This window comes from Leishmania panamensis (genome assembly GCF_000755165.1).
Source record: "Leishmania panamensis strain MHOM/PA/94/PSC-1 chromosome 18 sequence".
Lineage (NCBI taxonomy): Eukaryota > Euglenozoa > Kinetoplastea > Trypanosomatida > Trypanosomatidae > Leishmania > Leishmania panamensis.
The window spans coordinates 580761-606519 of record NC_025863.1 but is presented as its reverse complement, the minus strand read 5'-3'; the positions used below and the strand labels follow the sequence as shown (position 1 = coordinate 606519).

At 59.1% G+C, this 25759-nt stretch overlaps 4 protein-coding genes across 4 annotated transcripts, besides 2 other annotated features; all 4 read right to left on the bottom strand.

The window, feature by feature from the left end:
• Positions 1-499: 499 nt before the first annotated feature.
• On the bottom strand, positions 500-3259 carry LPMP_181420 (hypothetical protein; the record flags this gene model as incomplete). Its single annotated transcript, XM_010699674.1, has 1 exon — positions 500-3259. The coding sequence occupies one exon, from the start codon at positions 3257-3259 to the stop codon at positions 500-502; it is 2760 nt and encodes a 919-aa protein (XP_010697976.1).
• A 770-nt stretch (positions 3260-4029) lies between these two features.
• Positions 4030-4444: a repeat region.
• Positions 4445-6900: 2456 nt separating this feature from the next.
• LPMP_181410 (hypothetical protein) lies at positions 6901-12966 on the bottom strand (the record flags this gene model as incomplete). The annotated part of the gene is made up of 1 exon (XM_010699673.1): positions 6901-12966. The coding sequence occupies one exon, from the start codon at positions 12964-12966 to the stop codon at positions 6901-6903; it is 6066 nt and encodes a 2021-aa protein (XP_010697975.1).
• Positions 12967-18696: 5730 nt separating this feature from the next.
• LPMP_181400 (hypothetical protein) lies at positions 18697-19404 on the bottom strand (the record flags this gene model as incomplete). Its single annotated transcript, XM_010699672.1, has 1 exon — positions 18697-19404. One exon carries the CDS (start codon positions 19402-19404, stop codon positions 18697-18699), a length of 708 nt encoding a protein of 235 aa, XP_010697974.1.
• A 495-nt stretch (positions 19405-19899) lies between these two features.
• Positions 19900-20357: a repeat region.
• Positions 20358-21413: 1056 nt separating this feature from the next.
• Positions 21414-24722, bottom strand: LPMP_181390 (chaperone DNAJ protein, putative; the record flags this gene model as incomplete). The annotated part of the gene is made up of 1 exon (XM_010699671.1): positions 21414-24722. The coding sequence occupies one exon, from the start codon at positions 24720-24722 to the stop codon at positions 21414-21416; it is 3309 nt and encodes a 1102-aa protein (XP_010697973.1).
• Between the last annotated feature and the right edge of the window lie 1037 nt (positions 24723-25759).

Here is a 25759-nt window from a genome sequence, read left to right as displayed (position 1 = left end):
GGATAAGCAAGGTAAAGTACAGCGCAGCGGTGAAGGATTCGCAAGTGTGAAGCGCAGCATGGCAAAGGATATCCCTTCCCCCACCCCCTACCGAAGCGCCGCCGCTCTCCCCTGCCCATCTCATCAAGCCACCTCGGTGACCCACTCATTTTCCGTTTCGTTTGCTTCTACTTTGCGCCGTCGAGGGAAGTGATGTCGTCGCTGATCGGGCGTGACAGTGGTGACAGCGATTGCCAAAAGGGTCCCTGGTAAAGATAACAAAGCAAAAGTGAGAGGAAACGTGAGCGGGGGAAGTGGAAGGAAGGAAAGCGCGCCAGCCAATTACCATACTTGCGTACACGCGCACACAGTCCTCAGAGAGCCCCACCATCCACGGTGGCCGCCGCCCCATCTCCCTAGCGTACATCAAGTTGAAGCAACAAGAAAAGCGAGCGTCATCATGACCCAACAGCCCAACACCTACCAAACACTGCCTACATTTCCCGCCGTGCAGTGCACCTCAGATCCATTGCTCGTCGCGCTCCGAATGAGCCACGCGCAGCTTCTCCACATCAACGGAGTGCACCTGCACCATACCCTTCTCAAACCCCGCCACGAGGAAGTGCTGATCTGCCTTCTCGCTCTTGGATGACAGGTCGATGCAGGTACACAAGCCGGTGTCCGGCTGCGTCAGCGTGTGCGAGAGACGCGGTGTCTGCCGGCGGTGGTAGGCGAAATCGATCAGGTGCAACTCGCCGCTCTCGTCCAGTGCCCATACCACCCACGGTATCGCGCCACTGCAGCGGACGGCGACAATAGGATTGTTGCCCACCTCCACCGTCACCTGCGGCGCTGCCTTGTGGTGAAGGTAGAGTCGTACGGTGCCGTCCTCGTAGCCCACCACAAACCACCGTGGGTCCAAAACGCTGTACTGCAGACAACACGGCACGGCAACCGCCTTCACGCAGTTGAAGTGCTCTCTTGACGCCAAAGCGTACGGCAGGTGGCTGGTGCTGCAGGAGGGGCCGTACAGCGACGGCGACGCGATTCCGCCAATGCGACTGCACCGAACAACGCCGTGCGGGGCGGTCAGGATGCATTGGGAACGGTCAGAAGGCAAGAAATCGAAACCACCCACAACGCTGGCACTGTAGGTCACCGCTGTGTCACCATCCTCGTCTTGTTGCTGCACCTCAGCGCTGGCGGCGGCAGTCGCCGCTGTTGAGCCCTTGGAGAGGTGCAGGCTCACACCGCTGCCAGGGTGTAGACCGTAATCACTGTCGTGCAGACTGAGGCTGGCCGCAGCAGCAGCGCCGGGGCCGCCGCTGTTCATCTCCAATGGGTCGCGCTTCTCCGTCAGTGCCCAGTAGCACATAGCACCGGTGTCGTCCATCGAGACAAGCTGCTCGTACTGCCCTTCCTTTCGGGTGGCGGGTGCAGTGGTGTTGTACCCCGCAACGCACACCTGTCGCACTGGAGCGGCGTGACCGCCCACCTGCCAGCCCGTGTTGTAGGAGGGCAGGTGGAAGACAACTCGCTCGTAGCGGCCGGCGGAGAGGTGCAGGCGGTCTGGCTCGAGAAGGTTCCAGGTGCACACGCTTCCCTCAGCAGTGCCGCCGTAGAGGAGGTGGGGGCGTGAGGGGCTGGCGCACATGCACGTGACAGCAGAGCAGGAGACGAGCACCCGCTCCGGCGTGGCAGCGTCATGTACACTCCACAACAGCAGCACGGAAAGGAATGTGTCGAGCCTCGGAGACGGCCCAGTTTCATCAATGGCTCCGTGTAGGGCAATGAGCTGACGGGGGTTGGAGGGGTTCACCAGCACCTGCACCACTGGACGGTTGCGCGTGCCACGCCAGCAGAAGGTGGTATACGAGGATGAGAACGATGTCGAGGCCTTCGGCTTCGAACCCTCTACTGACGCGGCAGCTGCAGCCACCGCAGCACCTGGTGGCGTAGTGCTGTTCTCATCGAGCACCGCAATCATCACCGGAAGTGTGCTGGTGAGGAAGCGCTCCAGCAGTGCCGCGTCCACCAAGCGAGTCTTCTTACCAACAGCACCTGCAGCCGGCTTGTCAGCCACCTCCCCACCCTCCTCGCCATCCGCCTCGTCTTCACCGTCGCCTGCAGCCACGGCGCCACCTCCGTCCTTGCCGCTGCGCAGCATCGCCTTGCGCCGCAGCTGAAAGAATTGCCGCTCTGCCTCTTCTTCTGGGCAGAGACCGAGATCATCCGGAGCCTGTGTCCCACGTACCCGCAGTTTGCCCCGCTCCGCCTGGGTGCTAGCATCCAGTCGCTCCTCCTCAGGCGGCGCCTGCACACCAACCTGCTCGCGACCGCCTTGGCCAAAGTCCCGTATGTACAGATCGTAGGCACTCTGCGGTGCAAGGTCCAACACAACACCGCCGCTGCTGTCAAAGTCGACCATGCGGCGCAGCGCCGTGGCTCGCGCCAGATCCTTCTGGAACTGCGCACGATAAGCCTGCCGCTGCAGCTCACTCGGATCGAACGCGGTCACCGGGCTCGGTCCCACCTGGCCAGCAGCACCGGTCGCCGACGCGCCGACCTCATCGTCGCAGGTCTTCCCCTCCGCGGTGCCGGCAGCGGCGGCGACGGCGTGACGGAGGCGGCGGCGCTCTTCCCGCTCCGCGCGCTTTCGCAGCGCCCGCTCCTCGACTGACTCGAGCCGTTTCCGCTCCTTTTCTTCCATCGCCTGCTTGAGCTCGGCTACGGCAAAATTGCGGCTGCTCGTGACGCTCTGTGCCACGACAGCTTCGTTCTCCGCTTCTATCGCGTGCAGCAGTGCTGCGTCCTCGTCGTCGGCAGGGCTGACCTTGACAATCGGCTTTCCATTACCATCGCCAACCGCGTTATCCTTTCTACGGCGATCCTTCTCTCTGGCTGCGCGGCGCTCTTCCTTCGACGGTTTCGTTTTGGGAGAGGTTGCCTCGGTAATAGGAGGTGCAGAGGCAGCTGTGGCTGCTGCCGCCGTCTCTTGCGGCTTCTGGGCCTCACGTTGCGCACGCTTTTTTTCCTTCCTGATCCGCCGCTCCTCTTCGGTTTCGCTCCGTGCAACCTGCGTATCGCCAGAGGGGGCTGTGGGGGCGGCGTTGCTGATGGCGGTGCTCGCCGTTGCCGCCATTTGTGAAGGGGTCTTCGATAGCGGAGGCGCCTCTACCGAAGTCGACGCCCCTTGCCTCTCTGCCTCGGCAGCCTTACGGGCCATATCCTGCCTTTTCCTCTCCTTCCTCCGCCGGCGCTCCTCCTCCGTCTCCGGCATGGCCGAGGAAAGAGGGGGGAAAGCTCAACTGGTCTTTGCTAGTTGCGTCGCTGTCCGCGTGATTCGTCCGTGGAGTGTGTGCGTTTGACTGTCTATATATGGGCGCGTCACGGACACCTGCGCTTATGTAGTGAGAGAAAAAAGAGCAACAGACGTGACACGCGTGAGGCGTCTGTCTCCGAGTGATAAAACTTGAAAAAGAGGAGCGAAGGGAGGGAGGGAGGGCGAAGGGGTGCCAACGAAAAGCTGAACGAGTGCGTCGCCCCTTCTCGTCTCCTCAGGATCGGTGCGCCTGTGTGTGAGCGTACCTATATACCTCTGTTGGTGGACGTAGCTTCGATGTAGCACCCTTTCATCACTAACAACTGTGTACGGTTCTCCGAGCTCTTCGCCTGGCCGTCTCCAGGTGGTGCTGGCGTTGCTGATCGGTATACCTGTGTTTAATGAATGCTTGTGTATTTAGTGTGACCTCGTGTGTGTGTGTGTTAGGTAAGAGGCAGAAAGTGAAGCAAAGCGAGATGAGAGCCCAGTCGGGGATGGAAAGAGAGTAATCGCCCTCAACGCGCGCTGAGAAGAGTCAGAGAGTTAGGCCACAAATTTCGTCTGCTGAGCTTCTCTCGGCGGTCATCGATGAGAGGAGAGACACATTCGTGGACCTCTAGAGAAAGAGAAGCCAAGAACACTGAGCAGCGCCGACGCACAAAAAGCTCCCACTATTCCTCCACGCTCACTTTGATTTTCCTGATCATTGCACAGCGCCCCATTCTCGCATGATGCTGGCTAGCTCACCGCGGTGCCTCAGGGGCCCAGTGCCCGCTCTCCGCAGGGGGAGGGGGGGAGGGGGCAACGCCCTGCAGCCTGCGCTTGGTCGCGGCGGTGGGCTCGCGGCGTCGGCAGGGGAGAGGGGTCTGGGCGGGCGCGGCGCCACAGTGACGCACGGTCATGACCACGGCAGTGCCAGCTCACCACAAGCCCGGCATCGACGATCCAGCACGTGCACGCATCCGACTACAGCCGCCCTGCCTCTGCGGCGCGGCGGTGATGCCGAGCGTCGCACTGGGCCTACCCCCGCGCCGTGTGCAGTGGTATTGCAATGGGCTGAACGGCGCCCAACCGTGCTGGCTGCGCCCGGCTCCTTGAGATGGCCGTGGCGGGGCGGCGGCATGGGCGAGCCGCGTGGCTGTAGGTCATGTAGCTACTGAGGTGTTCGTGGGTAGGATGAACGCGTTGAAAGAGAAAACGTTTTGCCCTTCATCATCGTGTAAGCTACGCTGGCATATGCCTCTCCAGTCAGGGGGGACGAGGAGGAGGCGCGGTAGAGATCCGTGTGGGCCTCGGGTTCTTCAGCTTTGTCTACGATGCAGAAAGAGAGGTGGAGAGAGATGAACACGTGAAGAAGTGGACGGTGTTGAATGAAGGAACAACGGTGAGAGCTGCTGCGTCACACAGCACAGGCATGCGTGCACACAGGTGTGTCTGTGGTTTTGCCTCCCCCCAGCGTCTTCTATAGCTTCTGTGCTCCGGTTGGTATAGCGGAAAACGGTGGGAAAGAGAGGCCAGTCATCCCACTGCAAACCCCCGGCCTCTTCGCCCTCTGCACACAGGAATTCACCACTCATAAACCGGCCAGCCCATCAAGCGCAGGGTCCACAGGAAAAGTGGTGCATCCGGCAGGGCCACGACCGATAGACCCCGCCGATCGCAGCGGCACCGCAGAAACGCATGCGGACAATGCGCCTTCCACGAGTGGTCACCGGCATCAACGAGCACACCGATGCCCCCCAACACGGGGGCTCGACAGTGATGGATCACTGCGTCTGCCATCACCCAGGTGTATCCGGCCGCCGCCTTCGCCATCGTTGTGCCTGGCACTTGTCTCAGGAGCAACTCCACGCCGCGCCGCAGAGCGACCGTCCGTGGCGCTTCTCGACTTGGTGCAGCGCATTCCAATGCGGGAGGCAGAGCATCCGCGTTCACCAGCAAAGGAAAAAAAAACCCACCGCACGCTCTATGGCAGACTCAGCATGTTGGGAGGGGGGCAACGGAGGTAGACTCACCGCTGGTGGCGCTTGCCCATAACGCTTGAGATGCGGCCACACCCGAGCATGCGCCCACGTATACAGCAGAAGGTCCGGTACTGTTGCCCCTGAACGCAGTAGTGAAGATGAATTGGCATAGGTAAGCGAATGTGTGAGATCCAGAGCGACGCATGTCTCCCAGTATGCGCGCTGCCCCTGGCGCCTTTTCACCTGGCATGGGCGCCGGGGGAGGATGCTGCATGGAAATGGGGCATCCGCTCCCGTCGGCGACGAAATAGTTCAGACCACACTTCCGTAGCGGCGCGACTAGCGATCGCCACCAGGAGAGAAACGGCGCCTAACTCTCGCAGTCACGCGCAGCGGCCCCTAACCCAGGCCCATGCTGCCGCGAGAAACGCATCGCCATCGATTGCTGCCATGTCAGTGAGGTGTCACTCAGTGGGAGGGGGAGGGGACAGCGCTCAGGAAATACTGCAATAAGCCTGGCGTTGAAGCGGCAGGCATCCCACGATGTGACAGCACCGAAACTGCTCCAATATCCGCTTGACGAGTTGTACGCACTGGGAGTAGAGAGGATGATGGAACAGCAGGTTTCTCTCCATGGAAGGTGCACACGACATGTGCGTGCTGTGTGTGTGTGGGTGGGGGGGGGGGGGTACGTTCGCAGTGGAGATGAGCGCAAGGCAAATTGGCGCCAACCCCAACCCCAACCGTCAGTCCCATCCCAGTCGGCGTGCCTCTGGAGAGAAAAACACACCAAAATGGCGAGCAAGAGAGAAGGGGGGGACGTCAATGAAAGAGAGAGAGGGCGGAGGGTGAGAAAGTGGGGCTGCAGAGAAGAATAACCGCACGGAGGAACGATAAGATCGAGCAGAGAAGTTACACCGCCCCCACGCTGCACATGCGCATCGCACCCGCCCATACACGCACGCATGGGGGAGAGAGAGGGAGGAGGGCACAACGGTGCATGGCCTCTCTCCGTCAATTGCGTTAGCGATTACATAAGCCCGTGAGGATATCCCTTGGGTCGGGTACGCGGGGCTGCGTGAGAAGCGCCTTTTTCGATGTAGGTGCTGTTTTTCCCTTGTGTGTTTCGGTTTTCCCTTCTCGCGAGGAACAAAGAAAAAGAGGACGTTGTCGCTTGAAGCACCGAACACAGAGCCCAAAATGGTCCGACAACAGTCACCGATGGCACGCCCGCCACAAGACATCCTCACATGCACTCGAACCCAAACAATGCAGCAACAACGAGAGAAACCACCCAAAACAAAAGAAAACGGCCCCAATAATCGCGAGAACGCGCGCAGCGCAGCTTGCCCAGTGCGGGGCTGTGCTGCCCACGGCAGCGCGATTGCGTGTGAGCAGCAGAGAAGCAACTCAAGCGCGGCCGAGAATCGGAAAGGAGGTGGGGAATGAAATGAATGCGAGCACAATCACAACACCGCGAAGGCACACACACACGCATACGCATACAAAGATCAGCACAGAAGCCGAGGGTACCCTCTCCTCACCAGCATCCCTCTCCGCGCCGCCCTCCACGTTTCCCAAGAGCCCCACCCACCCCATCGCCTACCACGTTGTATCTGTCCCTCACACGATCAATTATAACCGCTGTATCAGCAGTGCCTGTGCGCTGCTGTCACTGCTGCGGTTGTTGCTGTGGTGATTCGTCCTCTGCAGGCCACGATCGCCGCCCTTGTAGCCGTGATTGCCACTGCTGTGTTGCGCAATGCAATCCTCGCCGCGCTGCTGGTATTGCTGACGCATAACTGGGGCGTAGCTATGGCCCCCGTAGGACGCATACCCACTCCCCTCCATCGGCATTGGTGCCGTCTGGTTAGTCGCGTAGGCGCGCTGACTCGAGTTGCCGGTGGCGCCTCCGTTGTTCATGTTGTAGTTGCCCTGCATCGTCGTGGATAACATGGAACCGACGCGTACGTACGCTTGATGAGGGTGCTGCTGGTGCTGCTGTGACGGCGGCCCCATGTTTCGACTGCCGTGATGACCAGAAGAGAGGCTGTAACCACCGGTGCTGCCGGTGCCACCAGAGCCACCCCCTGCAGCAGCACCAGCGTGCATGGCGTAGTACGTTTCCCTGGGCGTGGTAGGTGAAAGCGGCGCCGCCGGGTAGGCTGAGACGTAGCCGCCACTGTTGCCCGCTCTGCCGGGGATGTACATCTGGTGTGTGTGAGGATGCAACATGCCCTCCACTGCGCCTGGGCCGTAAAGACTGCCCTGAAGCGGCGACGCAGAGGGCGGGGATGACGACGGTGGCGGCGGTTGTGAACCGGTCGCGCCACCTACCACACTGTCACGCGCCAGGGGCTGCTCCACCACGGGCACCATCGACTCTCCGAGCGGGCCATCGTGACGGGCTGCCTCGCTGGTGTCTTGACCAGCAAATGCATCGTCTAGCTCACTCGCCACCTGTTCCACCGCCGCCACGTTACCACGCCGCCCTCCTGAACCTTGGTAAAGTTTGCTCTGCGTTGGCGAGACGATCGATGATGGCGACTGCCGCTGCGGCGCAGTAGAGGTGGGCAAGGATGCGGTCCTCCCGCTTGCCAGCTGCAGTTCCTTTAACTGCTTCACCTCAGCGGCAGCAGTGCTGCCGCCTCCGCTGGTGCTGGAGGGGTGGAAGATGAGCTGCGGCTGGCACATGCAGCGGATGGCTGGAGTGCACAGCAGGGAGGGCTTTGTGCAACCCTGGCACTGCGGTACCGCTGCCAGCGCTGCCGCATTATCCCCCTCATGACTCCACGGGCAGTTCACGTGACTGTGTTTGAGAATAGCATCGATGGTGCGTGGGAACAGCAACTGTAAAACACTGGCCTCACGCCGCGTGCACTGCGAATGCGGTGCAGGGTAGCCGGGGCACAACTGCACCTCGCCACCACTACCACCACCACCAGCATCCATTGCGCCCACCGGGGAGCCGTACATCGGGGCATCATTCATGGAACCCTGCTGCACACGTGCTTGGCCTGCGCCGCCGTTCGCAGCGCTGTCGTTCCAGCTGCGGCTGCTGCTGCTTGCGGCACTGAAGGCAGACAACTGCGACGTTGGAGACGCTGCAGGTTTCGTGGTAGCAGTTGTGGCTCTCCGGCGCCCCGTCGCACTCGCACCGGCAGCTCCGGCGGTACAACTCGCGCTCGCTGAGGCGCTGACACTAGCCACGTCCATCTGCGCCATGTCTCCAGCGAGCTCTTGCGACGCGATATCCAGCAGCCGCAGGCCTTCCAAAAATGCACGCCGAATGCGCTGAAGGTGGTTGCGACACACCCCACGAACCATGTTGCTGCTCCACCGCAGTGGGTCCAGCACATTCATGTCTCGAACAGGGAAGACGGCAGTGTTGCACGATGGGCACATCAAGCCGACATCCTCGGCGGCGCACCCGGGGCGGTTCAGCTTCACAGGAGAGGAAGTGCTGCTGCTGCAGTGCACCGATGCATGGTGTGCAGCGTCAGTGTCACCCAGCTGCTGGCGTGCTTCGTGCCGTGCCTGACGCTCAGCACGCCGCGAGCGGTTCATTTCGTCCAACAGGTGCTTAACGCCGCTGACGGTGAGCAGCGGATTCTGACGACGGCGCAGAAGGTGGCCAATCGCTGCTTCGCCCTCCGGTGTCAACCCGAGAAAGTCCAAGTCGGTTGTCGCCCTGTTCAACGCGGCAACACCGCTCAGCGGTGTGCTGTGCGCTGTGTCCACCTCGAGGTAGCTCAGATCCAGCGGTGTTGAGGTGATTTTGTGTAGCGGCAGTGGGCCAAAGGCTGTCACGCAGTACCGCTCAAAGTCGAAATAAGCATAGAACTTCAAGAAGCGCGCGAACAGCGTCAGTGGCGACAAAGGTCGACGCGGCGCAGCAGCAGCAGCAGCGGCAGCGGCAGTGGCAGTGGCGTTGCAGTCCACAGGGTGGGCTGGGGGCGACCCTGGTTGCTCGGTAGAGGTGCGATCGTGAGAGCAGTCGCCGCGGTTGCTGCTCGTTTGAATTGTGGTAGCTCTTAGGAAGCTTTCACCTTCCGGGTCCGCATTGGACTCCTTCTTGGCGGAGGTTTTGGTTTCCGCGGTCGCCGGTGCAGTGGACGAGGATGCAAGGTTCTCCGGCAGAGGCTGCACCTCCTCCTCCGCAGCGCTGTCGCCGCTCATCAGAGGCTCCAACGTTGCTGATGCCTTTGCTTCCGCCACTGCCGCGCCGTCGCCGTCGCCGTCGCCGTTGCTGTCAGTTTTCCCTACGTCAAGGTCCTCGAGGAATTCTACTGTATTCAGCATCGAGATCAGCATCACCGTCGCGGCGTAGGAGCCGATGTACCCGGCCTGCCCGCCCAAGATGTGGGCCTCGTAGCAGCACCATGCCTTGAGTAACAGCAGTGTGCGCTTGAGCACGTGCTGGTCCCCGATTACCGCATCCATCTCGTGCAAGAAGCGCACGCAGTTCACACCGCCAAACTGCCCAATCGTGATGTCGTAGTTGCACCCCTCCATCGCCAGTTTCAGCACGCGCACCTCTGCCATCACTAAGGAGTCGACAAAGACGGGCGTCTTGGCGCTGCGCAGATAGTCCCGCACGCGACCAAGTACCTCGCCGGACGCGATGCTCAGCACTGCAGGCGCCACAAGGCGCGGGCAGCCGTCTGTGGTTGTCGTTAGCTGCATCGTTCCCTCAACGCTACCAGTGCTGCTGTCAGTGGTCACAGGTAGCATGATCGGCTTGGTGAAGACATCGGAGGCGGCACCGCCGCCATCGCTGAGCGAGGCTGACGATACCGGCTGCGAGGGAGAAGGGGGAGGCGTCAGTGTCGACTCCCTCGCCACCAAGCCGTCCACCTCCACCGTCACGTCGTTGTCGCCGTCCGGCAGCAGGGTGCGCATGTTTACGCTGCCGAAGATGTAGTAAGAGATGTCGCCATAATCGTGGCCGGTCTGTCGACCAGCGTGGCGCAGCGCGGCAGTGATGTACCCAGCCAGTATCTCCAGTTGACTGCGGCGGCGTTGCAGACACGCCAGCGACGGCGTCAAGTACGTCAGCACCTCGCGCTTGATCAGGCGACAGAGGCGCGGACTCACCTCGGGCGTGAACTGTAAAAGCGGCCGTGGTGCCGCATCCGCAGCGATATCTGCAGCCATCACCTCTTCTCGCAGCAGCCTCGCCTCACCGATCAGCGCTGCCCCACTGTCCCTGGCCATCATCGCTCCAGAAGCGCCTCCACGACTGTCGCCACCTACATGACCGTTGCTGCCGCTGCCCTTGTTGAGGGCGCCAGCAGCTGCTGCAACGGTTGCCAGTGCAGCACTGTTTGGCGGATGGAAGGACATGCCGAACGAGTTCAATGTTGGCATTGGTGGCCGAAAGCTGACGTTGCGCTGGGGTTGCTGAGGTGGCGGCAGGATGTCCTCTGGGGGCACCTGTGGCTGCACTTGACTCATGACATCCTCTCCATTGTACTGCATTGAACCGCCGGCGTAGTCGCCGCGACCACCGCCCTCAGCAGCACCGCTCCCTTCAGCTGTCGGAATGATCAGCCCTCCCTGCATCGCATTCGCATCGGCGCCGCTCGTAGAGGAGGCACCGCCATGAAAAAAGGGCTTAGAATTGTGGTGCAGGCTCTGATAGTAGTACTGCTGTTGCTGATACTGCTGCTGTGGCTGCAAAGAATACTGCGGGCCACTGCCACCATCACTTCGGTGAGTAGAATCGTGGCGAATGTGACTGGTGCTCCCTTGGTACGGACTACTACCAGCACCGCCGCCACCGCCCATCAGCATGGACTGAGGTGGATAGAGATAAGGTGTTTGCTGCTGTTGAACTTGCTGCTGCGGTCGCTGTCCCTCCTTTAGATTCCTTCCCATACCCTGATGGCCCATCTGCGCATGCCCGGGCGACATGCCACCGGCTCTTCCTCTGCCGTAATCACTCATCCCGATAGGATAGTAGCCATAAGCACCAGCAGACCCACTGCTGTCATGGCGGCTGTGGTAGTGGTAGTTGGGAGTCATCATAGGCATCCCTATCATTGATCTTCGTTGACCATAAGGACCGCCGTCGCCGCCCGCACAAACAGGTGTACCAGCACTCGTGTAGTTGCCGCCGCCGCCCTCAGTGTCACCGGGGCCGCCATTGATCGAGTAGCCCATCATGGCCAGGTCACCTGCACCATCGCCGCTGGCGCCACCCTGAGTGCAGCCGGCCATCACCATGAACTGCCCGCGTGCTCTGTTGAGGTTGTGGTGAAAGTGCTGCTGCTGTGGCTGAGGTTGCGGAAAGTTGCTGTATAGCAGCGAACCGCCGCCAATGTTACCATGGCCCTGGCTGCCGCCAGGATCAAAGAATCCTCCAGGCACGATGCCGCTGGGGTTACCACCACCGCCGCCGCCGCCACCGGGCATCATCGGGATGGGTGGCGGCGGCGGCAAAGATCCGGTCACGGGAACGGCATTACTCAGCATAACGCTGCCCCCGCTTGATGCAACAGTACCGCCAGTAGCACAGGCACCCATCACGGCTGACATGGCAGAGTCCTTTTCCCCGACCGCAACAGCCTCGAGTGCTGCTGCCGCCTTCTTCTTGTTCTTCTTCTTCTTGCGCTTCTTGGTGTGTGCGACAACGGCAACAGGGATGTCGCTGTCGTCTGCCACGATGACTTCTTGATGGCAGGTGCCCTCTGTTACCGGCAGAGTGTATGATGGCAGTGGTGACAGCTGTGCTTCCTCGGCGCCGCTGCTCGCCAACGCACCGGTAGTGGGCATATTCGGGTCGTGGTCGTCTGGCGACTTCGAGGGTTTAGAGCTTGAAAAAGAGTCGAGCTGGCGAGTCGGCGGCTGCTCACTACCGCCGCCATGCGATGTACCGCCTCCCCTAGTGCGGGCAACCTCCTTTGAGTGAGGAGAGCGCTGCAGCGGCAGCGGTGCAGCTGATGAAGACTGAGTGCTATCAGTCCTGCTGTTCTCCTTTCCGCTATCCCCGCTGAGCGGAGTTTGTGAAGTGCGAGATCCTGCATCACCCCTTGCGCCACCGACAGCAGACGAGGGGGTGAGTCGCGCAGCCAGGGTGTGGCTGCTATCGCTCCCGACTGGTGGAAGCGAAGTACTGCGCCGCAGTCGTAACTGCGGTGGTGTGGAGGCAATCGTGAGTGAATGAATGCAACCGGAGCGAAGCGGCAGCGTGGAGACATGGATGTTCCCTGCGTTGCTCAGGTCACATGTGTCAAGGATATCGCTCTCGCTCGCAGGCAGGCGCTCCGTCCGCGTCAGCGGGGACTGCGACGAGCTCAAGCAGGTGGGTAGTGATGTTGCTAAGGCTTCGTCAGCGTTGTGCCGAGACACGACGGTGTCTTCGTGACAGAGAAGTCGGCCAGACGTACGACTAGCTGGGCCTGGCGAGCACGTGGCCATTTCCTCGGCGACGTTGGAGAGCGAGTCTGGCAGCCACAGGTGACCCTTCTCACCGCCGCTGCCAGGGTCCTGAATGCAGGGCGAGTGCTTCTCTGACAAGCTAGCGCTGCCGAAACCGCCGCTCGGGGAGCCCGGTTTGGGGCTAGAGTCTACCTCTGCCAGAACACTTTGTCGCAGTGCAGGCATGGCGTCATCACAGTCGGCGATGGCAGCAGCCGTCACAGTGGGGGGCGACCCACCGCTGCCGCTAAGGACACCGCTATCCTCCATATCGCACATGGAAAGAAAAAGCAAACGCCCCTCTGTGACGCTGCTCCGGGGCTGAGGAGAGGAGGGTAGGCAGGAGGAGCTCCGTGCACTCAGTACTGCTGTGCCGTACACTGCCGCGTACGTAGTGTGCTGCAGTGACTCACCTGCGTACTCTGGAACGCTGTGCTATCACTGCGGTGTTTGCTCCTCCCTAGTCGATCTGACGCTACGCCGCTGCCACTGACCTCAGTGGGGTGCCAGGCTGTGCGTGTGTGTCTCCCCCCTCTGCAGGTGTGGGTGGGCGCAAAGATACGAGGGTGAAAAAAAGAGGGAGGTGCGAGAGGGGGGAAAGGAGACGACCAGTCAAGGGAGAAAAGGCAGGCAGGACGAGTAAATTCAGTGAGGCACGCACAAGTGCAAAGCAACACGTCGGATATAACACACACGCAGACAAGGAAGAAAACCGAGGGCAAACCTGAACGAATGGGGGGACAGAGAGAGAGAAGCAAAGACGTAAGAGGGTAAGGGATGACGCGAAGTCACGTGGGCGCGCGCCAACAAACCTGCACAGGAATCAACTACTCAACGAAAACGAAAGGGACGCGACTTCGCAACACAAACGAGAGATTGTGTGTGTGTGTGTGTGCGTGAGGGGGGAAGATAAGAAAGAAAGTGATGGAGAAGACAAGCGATAAAGACAGCACGCAAGACGGAGCTCAGGAGAGAGACTACAGCGATAGCGACGAGGACACCAAGACGAACAAACAGAGCCAGTGAAAGAGAGGGGGGATGGAAAGGAGGGAGAGGGGATGGAGAGAGACGCACCAGAAAGGAGAGGAGGAAGCCTGAAGTGAGTAGACGAGCCGAGCAACGAGGGGGAAGCCAAAGAACGAAAATGTGTGAATGGAAAATCGAGAGGGGATATGGGGGAGGTAAAGCGCACACGCACACAACGGTGAAATAGCAGCAGCAGCAAGGACCAATAGAAACACAAAGAATGGGGGAAAGAAAAGGGGGCGGAGAAATGTAGAGATAGTGAGTGAGTGAATGCAAAGTCACGAGGAAGGGGAGTGCCGCCGAGGGGCGTGTATGCATGTGTGTGTGTGGGTGTGTGTATGGAGAGAGGGAGAAGAGTGAAAGGGAGAGAATCTATACACAGATATCGCTGGGCTTTGGAGTGGGAGGGAGGGGGAGGGGGGCAACGGCGCAGAGATGCGCCACCATGCAAAGCCTATCTGGCAGCCAAGCAAGGGAAGAAAAAAAAATAAAACGAAAAGATGAGAACACAGCGCAGTGGTAGGGAAAGAACAAAGGATGCGGTGGCGAAAGTGTGGCCAGGCGTCACAGGAGTTGTCCCCGATGTCTACAGAAAGACGGGAAGAAAACGATGAAAGTACGCACACACACACAAAGAGAGAGAGGGAGAAGCGACGAGTCGGCGAAATAGACAAGGCGGCGTGTGGATACGTCTGTGAGAGCGACAACGCAGCCAAATACAGACACGTGAAGAAGAAAATGAATACGGCTGGGTGGAAAAATCAGCGGGAAACGAAGAGAGGGGAAGGAGGTCACCCACGTGAGACAGCAGCAGCCTGCTAGGCGGTGATGTGCAAACACACGAACACCGAAAGAAGTGTGGTGGCAAAGAAAGGGGCTAGCGTTGGGTGCGAGGTATTTTGGGGCGCCTTCACCGTCAATCCAAAGGACAGCAGTGTAAGGGAAAATAAGGGGGCACTTGAAGATGCCAGTCGATGCGACCTCTCTCTTTCTCAGTCTCCACGGAGTATCGGCTTTCGCACTCGATGCTTCCCTCTTCCTTAGATGCTTTGCAGCTGTCGCCACTCTTCTCTTTTCTCGCACCTGCGCTGCTGCAGTGCGTCAAGCAGCCGCACCTCGATTGATAACAGGGTGTATTCGCCTTCTCCTTGAGCGCGCTCTGTTGCCTCAATCTCCTCAGCTGCCTGCTTGGCCGCTTTGGCTACCCGTGTGTAGTTCGTCTCTCTTCTCAGTGGGAAGGGAGGAGGTGGGCAAAGTAGCGCGGCTCTGTGCGTACACGACGAGGAAGCAGGAACGGAGCGAAACAAACAACGATGGTGTTATGGGCTCTGGACAGGACAGCGCGTGTGAGGCACACAGAGAGAGAGACAGGGAGAAGCAGACCTCGCAGGAGAAAGTAGTGTGTGTGTGGGGGGGGGGGGTGCGATGCTTATTCGATCGAGAAGAGCACGGGATGGGAGAGGGGTGGAGATAAAAATACGCACCTGAGCCCACTGCGCACGGGTAAGCAACAGTTGGTCGCAGCCAAACAACAACAGCAACAAACGAAAAAAAAAAGCGAAAAAGAGCAGACGAAGAGAAGAAGAGGGAGAAAACCACTCAACTGCTTCGCTAAGTGGATGCAGAGCCTTGGCTTTCGTCTTCAGTTCTGTTGTTCTTTCTCGCTCTTGTTAAGCAACTTGTCGTCGGCTTTTTCGCTAATGGCAAGTCCCCCCTTGGGTGGGATTCTGCGAGTAGCTGCGCAGCCCTGATGCCGTTTCGCCTATTATGCGTTTGCTCGCCTGTTCTTCTTATCGCGCCCTCACTGGACTCTTCTGCTCTCGGCTGCGCAGTCCGCAGCTTTTTCCTCCTTCCGTCACGATTGTGCTGAGGATGGGGAAGAAGAGAAGGTGGAGGGTGCGAGGAAGAAGAGGAAAGGAGGAGAAATGGGGGACGGGGAAGAACCTTGGGAGAAGAAAAATAACGGAAGTACGTGCGTGTGTGGGTGTGGGTGGATGGGTGAGCGCAAGGGGAAAAAATGAGAACCTTGGAGACACGAAGAGGGAGTGAGAAGAGCGCAGACACACAGGCACACGCGTCTTTTTTTCTTTGCCTTTTCGCTGTTGCTGATGTCTGTGTAGTTGTGCCGAGCGAGTGCGCACCTTCTTCAAGGTAGGTGTTGTGACTGAGGGTAGATGAGAGGCGGTTAGGCAAGTGCAATGAAAAGATGCGGTGCACAACAATGGCTCTTCTGTGGTCTTCCTCTCTCCCTTGGGGTAGTCTTCACACACTGGGTGTGTGATGTGGGAGCGGGGCGCTGGCGACGACACGGAGAGAGAGAAAGCGGGAGGGGCAAGGATGTGGAGAGGGGGACTTGAAGACACAAAAAAGGAAGACAAGGAGGCTCAGACGTAGAATGCAATGCGGATTTCGAAGGTAAAGTGATAGAAGACGCGCGCGCACACGCACAGAGAAACAGAAGGCCGACAACAATAAACAGCACACGCACAGACACACACGCGCACACATACACACAGGCTGCAGCACACGCCAACAACAACGAGCCACTAAAGGTATGAATGTTCTCCCACTTCTCTGACTGGGTTACCCTGAGCCGCAAGTTGAAACGTCCACGACAGGAGCGGGCGGGCGTCACAGCAGCTGCAACAACGACGGCAACGGCAAAGCGGCGCCAGAATGCTCCAGCCAGAAAGAAGAGGATCGAAAAGGTGAGGAGGTGTCTCACGAGAGACGCAGCTCGAGAACAAAGATGAGGTTGGTCACGGGAGGGCGTGAGAAAGGCGGCGCTCGGGAGTCAAAAGAGCAGAAAAACCGCCGCGGTAGAGAAAAGCGTGTAAAACACGAAGACGAGAAGACAACACACGGGGGCGACAGATTATGGAGGAGGAGAGAGAAGAGAAAGGAACGGGAGAGGGGACGACGGCCGGGGGCGTGATTGTGGGTATTGGGGGGGATATCTTCTCTCGCGGAGCCACACAGGCGGGCAGACAGGCGTACCCGATAGTGACTTAGCAGAAACAACAGAGGACCACCACGGCTGCAGTGTGAACGGCGCCAACTCACCGAAAACCCCCAAAACAACACCACGAAACGAAAAAAAAAGGAGAGAAGTGAGGAAAGAGAGAACAACGCACGTCCGCCGCACAAGTGAAACGAAAAGAGGTGGAAACCAACAGAGAAGGGGAGAGTAAATAAAGGAAGGCAAGCAGCATGCCCAGCACACAAGTCAAATCGGGCAAATAACTCTGCTGAGGGAGAGGGGGGAGACAGGCAGAGACAGGGAGCGCGTTACGTCTAAAATACGATGCAGAGTTTCTCAACAGCCAGCAGCAGCCTTACCATCAAAACAGCGGAAACGGCTGATGCGTGGCGATGTCCGCACACAGAAAAAAAGAGGCGCAAGCGCACACAGTCCACACACGCACACAGACACAGGCACAGAGAGAGGGAGAGAGAGTGGCTGTCAGCCGCACGGCTGTGTCGGCAAGCAGGTAAAGGTGCACACGCCCACCCGAAGCGTATGTGTGTGGGGATTTTCTTTGTTTTGTATAGATGGATGATATCAAAGTGTGCGCGTGGGGGATGTGTGGAATGCGCCCTCAGCGATCAAATCACTTTTTTTCTTCTCTTTTCCCTTCTTGTTTGTTTGGAGGGCCCGCGGTGTTGTTGAGGCAATACGTGGTAGATATCAGCAGTAGTGAGAGAGAGAGAGAGAAGAGCGATCAGGCAGCACAGATCATTCATAGGCCACGGTCGCAACATCAGCAGCAATTTTTTTCTTTGACGAACACCAATTCTAATCGGGGGAAGGACAAAGCCCTAAAACACGAGGAGAGCGAGAGGGAGAGAGAAGAAAAAGAGAGGAGTTCAAGCGCAAAAGAGAAGAACAAAGCTCACGAAACCAATGGCTTCGTGTTGCTCATGCATGCCAGGATGCAAAGGAAAGGCAGCGAGTCCTCAAACAACACTCACGAGTACAAAATGTCTGCGTGGTGCCCACTATTCCCCGTCCCACCGAATACATATTTCCCTTTGCCCTGATGACGGAGTCTTGGCGCGAGGGAAACATAGCGGGGGTAACGATCACTGACAAGAGAGCAAAGCTCCCATGGAAAGGGAGAAGCGCGCACATGCACGCGCGCCGCCATGCTCTTTTACGCAGTCTCCCCTTAGCGGGAGAGACAGCAGCAGAACTGGGCTCTTCCGAGATGCTGAGCGCCCCTCTCCATACAATCAGTCAATTATTTTTTTCTCTTCGAGTGTTCTCCCTGCGGCATTGCACAGAAGGCGGCAGGGCCTTGAGCTCAAGAGGAAGGGATACAGAAAGGGTAACGAGGCCGCTGCAGCTCAAGGAGGAGAGAAAGAGAGAAGGCAACGGCATGCTGTCCTTCTCGGCTGCCCGCACGTGTGTTTCCCGTAAGGCCTGAGCAATGGGGTCGAGAATCAAAACACAACACGCACCGCAGGTGATGAAAAGCATCAATGAGCGCGCGCGGGAAAGAGGAGAGACACACGGGCGCAACGAAGGAGGAAGCACACGGGAGAGCGCCAGCCTGTGGGCATCCGTTCATCTCCTCATCCAGCGTTCATGCGCACATCCGCACAAAAGAAGAGAGAGAGAGAGGGAGGCACGCGAACGGACAGCAGCGGGCATGAACGCACTCGGCAGCACAGCGGGGGGGGGGGGGGCAACTCTGCTTCTAAAACGAAAGAAAACGATGATCATGGCGCCAACACGGCGATTTGAAAAAAAAAAGCCACACACACACACACAGACGGAAAAAGCGAGACAGAGGAACGCAGTGCAACAGAGACGCACAGAGAGTAGGTGGTGGTGGAGACAGCGAACATCGAAGATGAGCGTGCTCGTCTATCATCGAGGATGGGGGCACAGAGAGAGAGAGTAGAACAGAAAAGACAACGATAACATTTCCACGAGCAGTACTACTTCTCACGCTGCATCATCCTGCTTTCCGGCCTTTCTCACATCAAACATTTCATCTTCTCCAGCACATGTGGGTACTTTTGCGTAATGAGTCGCATGTCCTCCATCTGTATGTATCCCTGCTTGCGGATGTCCAGAAAGCCCATGAGTCGGCGTGACTCCTCATCAATTACGCGGCATACCTCACGGTCGTTCACGTCGTAGTCGCCTACGTAGCGCGTCGCTGCCGTGATGACCGCCTTGATGTCCTTTAGCGACAGGAAGCCGTCGCCGTCTTCGTCGTAGGTGTTGAAAACTACGTAAAAGAGGTCTTCGGTGCTGTACACGATTGCCACATGGTAGATCAGAAACTTCTTGAATGTGATGACCCCTTCGTTGTTGAGGTCGTAGCCGCGAAAGAGGTGTTGGTAATAGTCAATGCCATCCTCCTGTGCTGCGTCTTTGCCGCCGCCTTGGTTGCCTCCAGCAGCAGCCCCCAGCTTCTCTCCTTTATGCGTGTAGCGCCCGGACCCCAACTTATCGAAAATGCTGCCCTGCTGGCGCCGGCGCTGTTCTTCGCGTATTTTACGACTCTTGAATACCCCCACGCTCTCGATGTAGTGCTTGAAGAGGAGCGGCGTCATGACGCCAGACGGAGCGGCCTTCATGAAGCGGGTGTGCAGGAAGCCGATAGCCTCCTCGGAGAGGCGATCTTTCACCACCTCACGGTAGTCGTTCATCTGCTCGCGCGAGATCCGGCCGCCCATCTTTGGAAACCACTCGGTGAAAGAAAAAGAGGCGTACGTAGGTGAGTGAAAAGCCAACAAGGAGAGCCACCGAGAGTTGCACGTAGTAAGAACGGAACACCTTGACGGTGATGATGAAAGATGGTGAGAGGCTGTGTGCCGTTGCCTTTTCTCACCTTTTCCTCCTCCTCTGCTTCGCTCTTTCCTTTGAGGGGGGGGGAGGAGGAGCACTCGTATGAAGCGCAGAGTCGGGGGAGTCACTCGCGCAATCACAGACGCACCTCAACTGTCGATCGTGCGCTGCCGCCGTCCAGCAGTGCTGCTGAAGCGGGAGAAAGGAGGGAGAGGGGGGGAGGTAAATCACAAGATGAGAGAAGAATGAGCAATGAAGCGAAACGCAAGATGGTGCACGTGCAGGCCCCGCTGTACAGTTGTGCGTGGAGTGCCTCTCTTGAAAGCGGAGGAGCCGGGGGTGGAGTGAGAACGTAGAAAAGGGAATCGTGATACGTTTCCCTTCCAACGTGCCGCTCTACCACGAGCAGGCCAACACGTATACCCATACAGCCACGCGGCTCGCCCATGCCGCCGCCCCGCCACGGCCATCTCAAGGAGCCGGGCGCAGCCAGCGCGGTTGGGCGCCGTTCAGCCCATTGCAATACCACCGCACACGGCGCGGGGGTAGGCCCAGTGCGACGCTCGGCATCACCGCCGCGCCGCAGAGGCAGGGCGGCTGTAGCCGGATGCGTGCACGTGCTGGATCGTCGATGCCGGGCTCGTGGTGAGCTGGCACTGCCGTGGTCATGACCGTGCGTCACTGTGGCGCCGCGCCCGCCCAGACCCCTCTCCCCTGCCGACGCCGCGAGCCCACCGCCGCGACCAAGCGCAGGCTGCAGGGCGTTGCCCCCTCCCCCCCTCCCCCTGCGGAGAGCGGGCACTGGGCCCCTGAGGCACCGCGGTGAGCTGGCCAGCATCATGATGGCAAAATAAGGAGTGGCAAAAACACAAAAAAAGGAGAGATGATATTTTTTTGCCTTCCCTTCTATCCTCCTTCACATTCCTCCATGCAACTCCACAGACGTTGGCGAGGATAACGATGCGCTAGGCAAGCATAGCTCCGAACCGGATTTTTTTCTCCGCACCCCGTCCCGTCAGAAGCACGTGCGAGATGGTGGGCCCTAAGATGTGCGGGTGAGCCTCGCCTCCTCCCCTCTCGCTTTCGTCGTCTTTGGCTGAAGTGTGTGAGTGTAGCGGGGGTGCCTTCGAGTGTTTGTCCTACGGTTTAGTAATAGTATCGCGATGTGGAGAGAGAAAGAAGAAGGTAAGGAGCGCAGTTAGCAGTGCGAGGGGGGAGGAGAGGGAAGAAATGTACAAGGTATTAGAGTGAGAGAGGAATGACGCTCAAGCATATGAAAGTAGCTCAGCCTCTGTATGCGGTAAGTTAGCGGGTAAGAGCGGACGAGGGAGATGGGGCATAGAGAGAGAGTGGGTGGGTAAGTGGCTGAAAAAGGACAATGACGGATTGGCAGAGGAGATCTGAAGAGGCGGAAACAAACAAAACGAGAACAACGAGATACAGAAGAAAACACTGACGAGAGAGTGCACCACATCACACGTCAGCCGGCACACACACACACACACACACACACACACACACGCGGATGAAAGCACTCTGTCCCGAGGACACGCTCGTGCGTGTACAACACACGATACGAGGAGGGGAAAGACGCGAAACAGGCAAACACAACTCGGCGCACCACGTATTCTTAAGACCAACGAGCAAAGGAGAGGGAGAAGAACTCGTATAGCACATACGAGAGAAACGAAAATGAAGAGAGGAAGTGCTGTGAAAGTCCAAGCGACGGGTAACCCTTCAGGCCTGCGGTATCTCAGTAGCCTTGGCGGGATGTAAACGATCAGGATTGTGGAGTAACGAAGAAAAAGAGGGAAAGGAAGGGAGCATTGGAGATGAAGCAAAAACTCGCGTCTCTACCGTACGTGCAGAAGCTATCGGCAGCAACCTCCTGTGGCACCTATGCATCCTCTACGTCTGAGTCCGGCAGTGTTGTCCAGCCGCTCAGCACCGTCGCGGAAGTGAACGCGCTCGCAGCAGAAAACGCGCGCGCCCTGCCGGACAACGATGCACGCGCTGCTGTAGCGGCTTCCAACGTGGATCTAGGCAGTAAGGGCAGTGGCGACCTATGGCGCGACGCTTTTGAGGACTCCAGTGGAAAAGAGACGGAGTTGGTGGGGGACCCGGAATCTGCCCTGGAGGCGGCGGTGGGAGAGCCGCCCTCAAATCTATGTGAAGACGAGGAGCGCCCCGTTTGCTGCTGAAGCGTCCTTAGCTGAGACTTGAGCACCGCCACCTCCACAAACGCACAGCGCTGCGCGTGCTTGACTGCTTTCTCCCTGTCCTTGGCAAAGACATTGTGCAGGGCAATAGCGCGCCGACGACGCAGCGCCATCTCCTCCTCTTGCTGCTGCTTTACGAGCAGAGCGCGCTGGAGAGACTCGTCGCTCAAGAGCGTCAATAGGCGCCGCCTCGCTTCAGTCAGCAATATATTCGGCTCGCCATTGGCAGAGGTTACGGCGCTGAGAACAGTGAGGTCTGGGTTGATCACCGAGGCGAACGAGCTGCGTTGCTTGGAGAACTCGTAATAATTCGCTTGCGCTGATGCCCTCACGGAGGCACTACCGCCCGGCAGTATGCCCGCCGTCGTGGGCGCCCTCTCCGGTGTGCTGGTCGCCGAAAGGAAAGACGCCGGGTACCCTGACGCAGAGACACCCGTCATGGCGGCCGGACTGGCAGCGCTTGTGGTGCCGCTTCTCTTTGCGCCCAAGGCATTAATGGACCCGGCAGCGGGGGCCTCGTAGGGGAGCAAGTCGCTGGCCGATGGCAGCCACTCGGCCGAGCGCCGCTGATGACTCTGCAGCGGTTTCTGGTCCCACGGATGGTTCCCGGCGAGCCTCAAGCCGGCCTCGGGCCAATCTTCAAAATGATCAGCCTCCTCGTCGATTCTAGAGATAAGGTGGTAGCGATCTTTCGCTTCTGCTGTGGGCACGGACGCGCGGTTCCCCGCCCCTGCGACCGGCATGCCCTGGCCCAAAGGCATCTGCGTGGCGCTAACAGAGAACCAGCTCCACTGCGAGCCCTCCCCAGCTGCCATGGAGGTGCGTCGCTGCGAGGCCCGATGTAAATAGTATTTGTCAGCCGCACCACGCCCCACCAGCTGGCGTCTATCACGTCCCTCACAGGCTTCGACGTAGAGGCGGTCAAGTCGCTCGTAGAAATAAAAGAAGTAGTGGTCACGCTCTGCCTTGTATACTTGCAGCAGACCGTTGCGCCACAACACCTCCTCCCTCGGGAGCGCGGCGAGCCAGCGTCGCACCACAACAGCCTGAGTCACTGCCATGTGTTGGCGATGCAGGCGCCGCCACGCGAGCTGCTCCTCTCTCTCAATCAGCTGATCCCGCTCATTCGCCTCGTCTTGCAAGAGGTATCGCAGTTGTCCCTCAAAGGACAGCGACTCTTCCGCCTTCGCTTTTCCAACGACTGCGGCTGCGGAGAGGGTGGCAGTGCCTTCGCACGACTGTTTCGCAACAGGAGACAGTCGATGGAAATGGCGCTCCGCCTCAGTGAGTTGAGTTGCCCGCTCCCTCTCTTTCTCTCTCACCTGTCGCCCTCGTCGCTTCTTGTCGAGTACCTCTTTATCCTCCTCCGCCAAACTCGTCATGGGACGCACTCGGTGAAGAAGGGAGGCGTGGGCAGAGTTGCTGTGACTGGGGACGTTGTTAAAGTTGTTGCCGTTTCTGGGTAGGGTACGGCTTGCTTTGGCCCTGGACCGCGTTACTCCGGCAGACAAGCTGTGGCTGCGCCTGTTCACCGTCGCCTGAACACTGAAGCCACGCGGAGTGCTTGCCTGTCCTCGGGGCGATGCCCTCAAAGAAGACGGTGCGGCCGCCGATGCTGCTAGGAAGCTCGTAAAGCCACGAGATTTTCCGCCCTGATGCGGCGTTGTGGCGCCGGACGACGTGGCTCGCACCGAGGCTACGTTTACCGTCGCGATGCGTGTCGCCGGACGGCGCGAGGACGACGGAGTGTGATGGTCATCCCCACAGCCCGCTGCAGCGCCTCCGTCGCCACGGTCCTCGCACGTGGCGGCCGTAGTGTGGGTGCTCGGCTGCGCAGGCACTCCTGACTGTGAATCTACGCCACTGGCGCCACCGGCGCCAGACGCAGGTCGCGAAAGCGGTGCACGCGGCGTGCGGATGGCATCACTTACGCCCGTCTGTTGCGCCATTGCCTGCACCTCGGCCTCAACGTCTGAGCGGGCGTCGCTGCTGGGGGTGCTAGAGCGAGGCAGTCCCTCCTCCAGACCGCTGTTGTTCACAGATGTAGTGAGTGGCGAGTGCCAGTCCGTCGACGACCCACCCTCCACCTCCCGCGACGCGGATAACGGCGATGGCACCCCAGACCCGCCGGTCTGGGCACAACGGAGGTTGGTGGCCAGCTGTGGTGGTGGAGAAAATGGCGAGTCCAGCTGACACGTTCGCGGAGTGGTAGAGGCATCGTTGCGGGCTAGCGTTGTCAGCACACGTGAGGGTCGACGCCGCGTGCGAGGTAAGGCGCCGTTACAGCCTTCAGCATGAGCTGCGGAGTCGCTAGTGGTGGTGGTCGACGCTGATGCAGTGTTGGCTGCGGTTGTGGTTCGTCTTGAGCCGCGTGTGAGGTACACCTTCTGTTGATGCTGCAGCTGCTGTTGGCGCCATCGCTGCTGGAGCAACTCTTCTTGCCGCTCCTGCTCCTTGCGCAGCGCCTCCCGGTCTCTATCACGTTGCTCTTTTTTCTCCTTCTCCCTTTGACGGCACAGTTCCTGTTGCCGCTCCCGCTCTCGTTTGCGAAAGTGTTCGTGCTGCTCCTTGGTGTACTGCGAGGCGGCCTTCTTGCCGTACTTCGGAGGTGCCGACGAGGTGCGGCTGCGCACACTGACCCGTGCGGCTTGTCGCTGGTACAGCTCCCTATAGATGTCCGATGTAGTAGTGGGGTTGTTCATCCAGAGCGGATTGGCGCCTCCGTAAGCACCGGCTATGCCACACGTTTGGTGAGAAAGCTGAGCTAGGGCAACGCGCAGCTGGAGGTCGTACTTGCGTTTCGCTTCCTCATTCGAAAGCACCTCGTAAGCACGGCAGACAGCACGGAAGCGATCCGCCGCTGTCGGGTCCCCCAAGTTCTTGTCAGGGTGGTACTTGAGGGCGAGCGATTTGTACGCGACGCGCACCTCCTCGGCAGAGCTGAAGTTGGCAATGCATAGCACCTCGTAGTGGCGCCTGACCTCCATTACGATTAGCGGTGGTAGCAGTAGCAGGGAATCGATATCACCCGCACGCCAGGGCTGTCAGTGGTCGACTGTAGCTCTCCCGTCCTTCTCACGTGCCGCAGAACGGCAGTGACACGATCAGCACTACCACAAGCACGCAAATGCAGAGTCAGAGACCCTCTCACCCGCTCCCTCCCTCAGCAGTGGATGTTCTGCGTGTTAGCGAAGCGCGTCTGCGGGTGCGTAGATGTCTGTGTACCCTTGTGGCGGCGTGGCGGGAGGGGGGAAGGGGTATGCCGATGAATGTCCTTTTGCTGTTTCTTCTTTTGTAGTGAACGAGCTACTCCTATAAAGTAGCCGGCCACTATCATCGTACGGGTGCACCAGTGCAGGGCGCAGGTCAAGCAGCGCTGGAAACGAAATGGCGCACCGCTTTCTGCTCTAGAGGTGAAAAGGAGGTGCACTGCAACACCACCAGCTGAAAGCAACCGATAGCCCACAAGGTGAGGCGAAAAAAGACCAGAGAGGCACACGGCGATGTCCGAGAATCTGCACTTCACAGTTCAAGTCAGCGGAAGGCCTTGCCAATGCTCCTAAGGCAATTCTCCCGGTTCAGGTAGTGCGTAGAAAGAGCTGTTTGTGCGGGGAGAGAGGGGGGGTGACGCTGGCTTACTGTTGGGTCCCCTCCCTGTCCCTCAGCACAATAACAATGCAGCGGAGAGCGTTCGTTTTTTGCTATCCCTGGTGGCCGCACGTGTGTGGGTGTGTGGGTGTGTCGAATAAAGCCACCAGAGCGAAATGCAGAGAGAGAGTGAGCCAAAAATAAATAAAGGGAGAGAAGGAAGAAGGACCGGGAGGAATAGGGAAAACGATCGGCAGATAGGCGAGGGGGCGTATGGGCGTGTTGGACCGCCGTCTGTGGTGTCTCCTTCCTCGGTGAGTGTGGGCTCCGAGCCGATCGCCAACTGACAGAAGGCGCTTGGACTGTTCTTCTTTAGAGGAGGTGGGGGCACCTGCGGCGACTTGTGCATGCGCGGCACTGTCCGCAATGCTCCCAT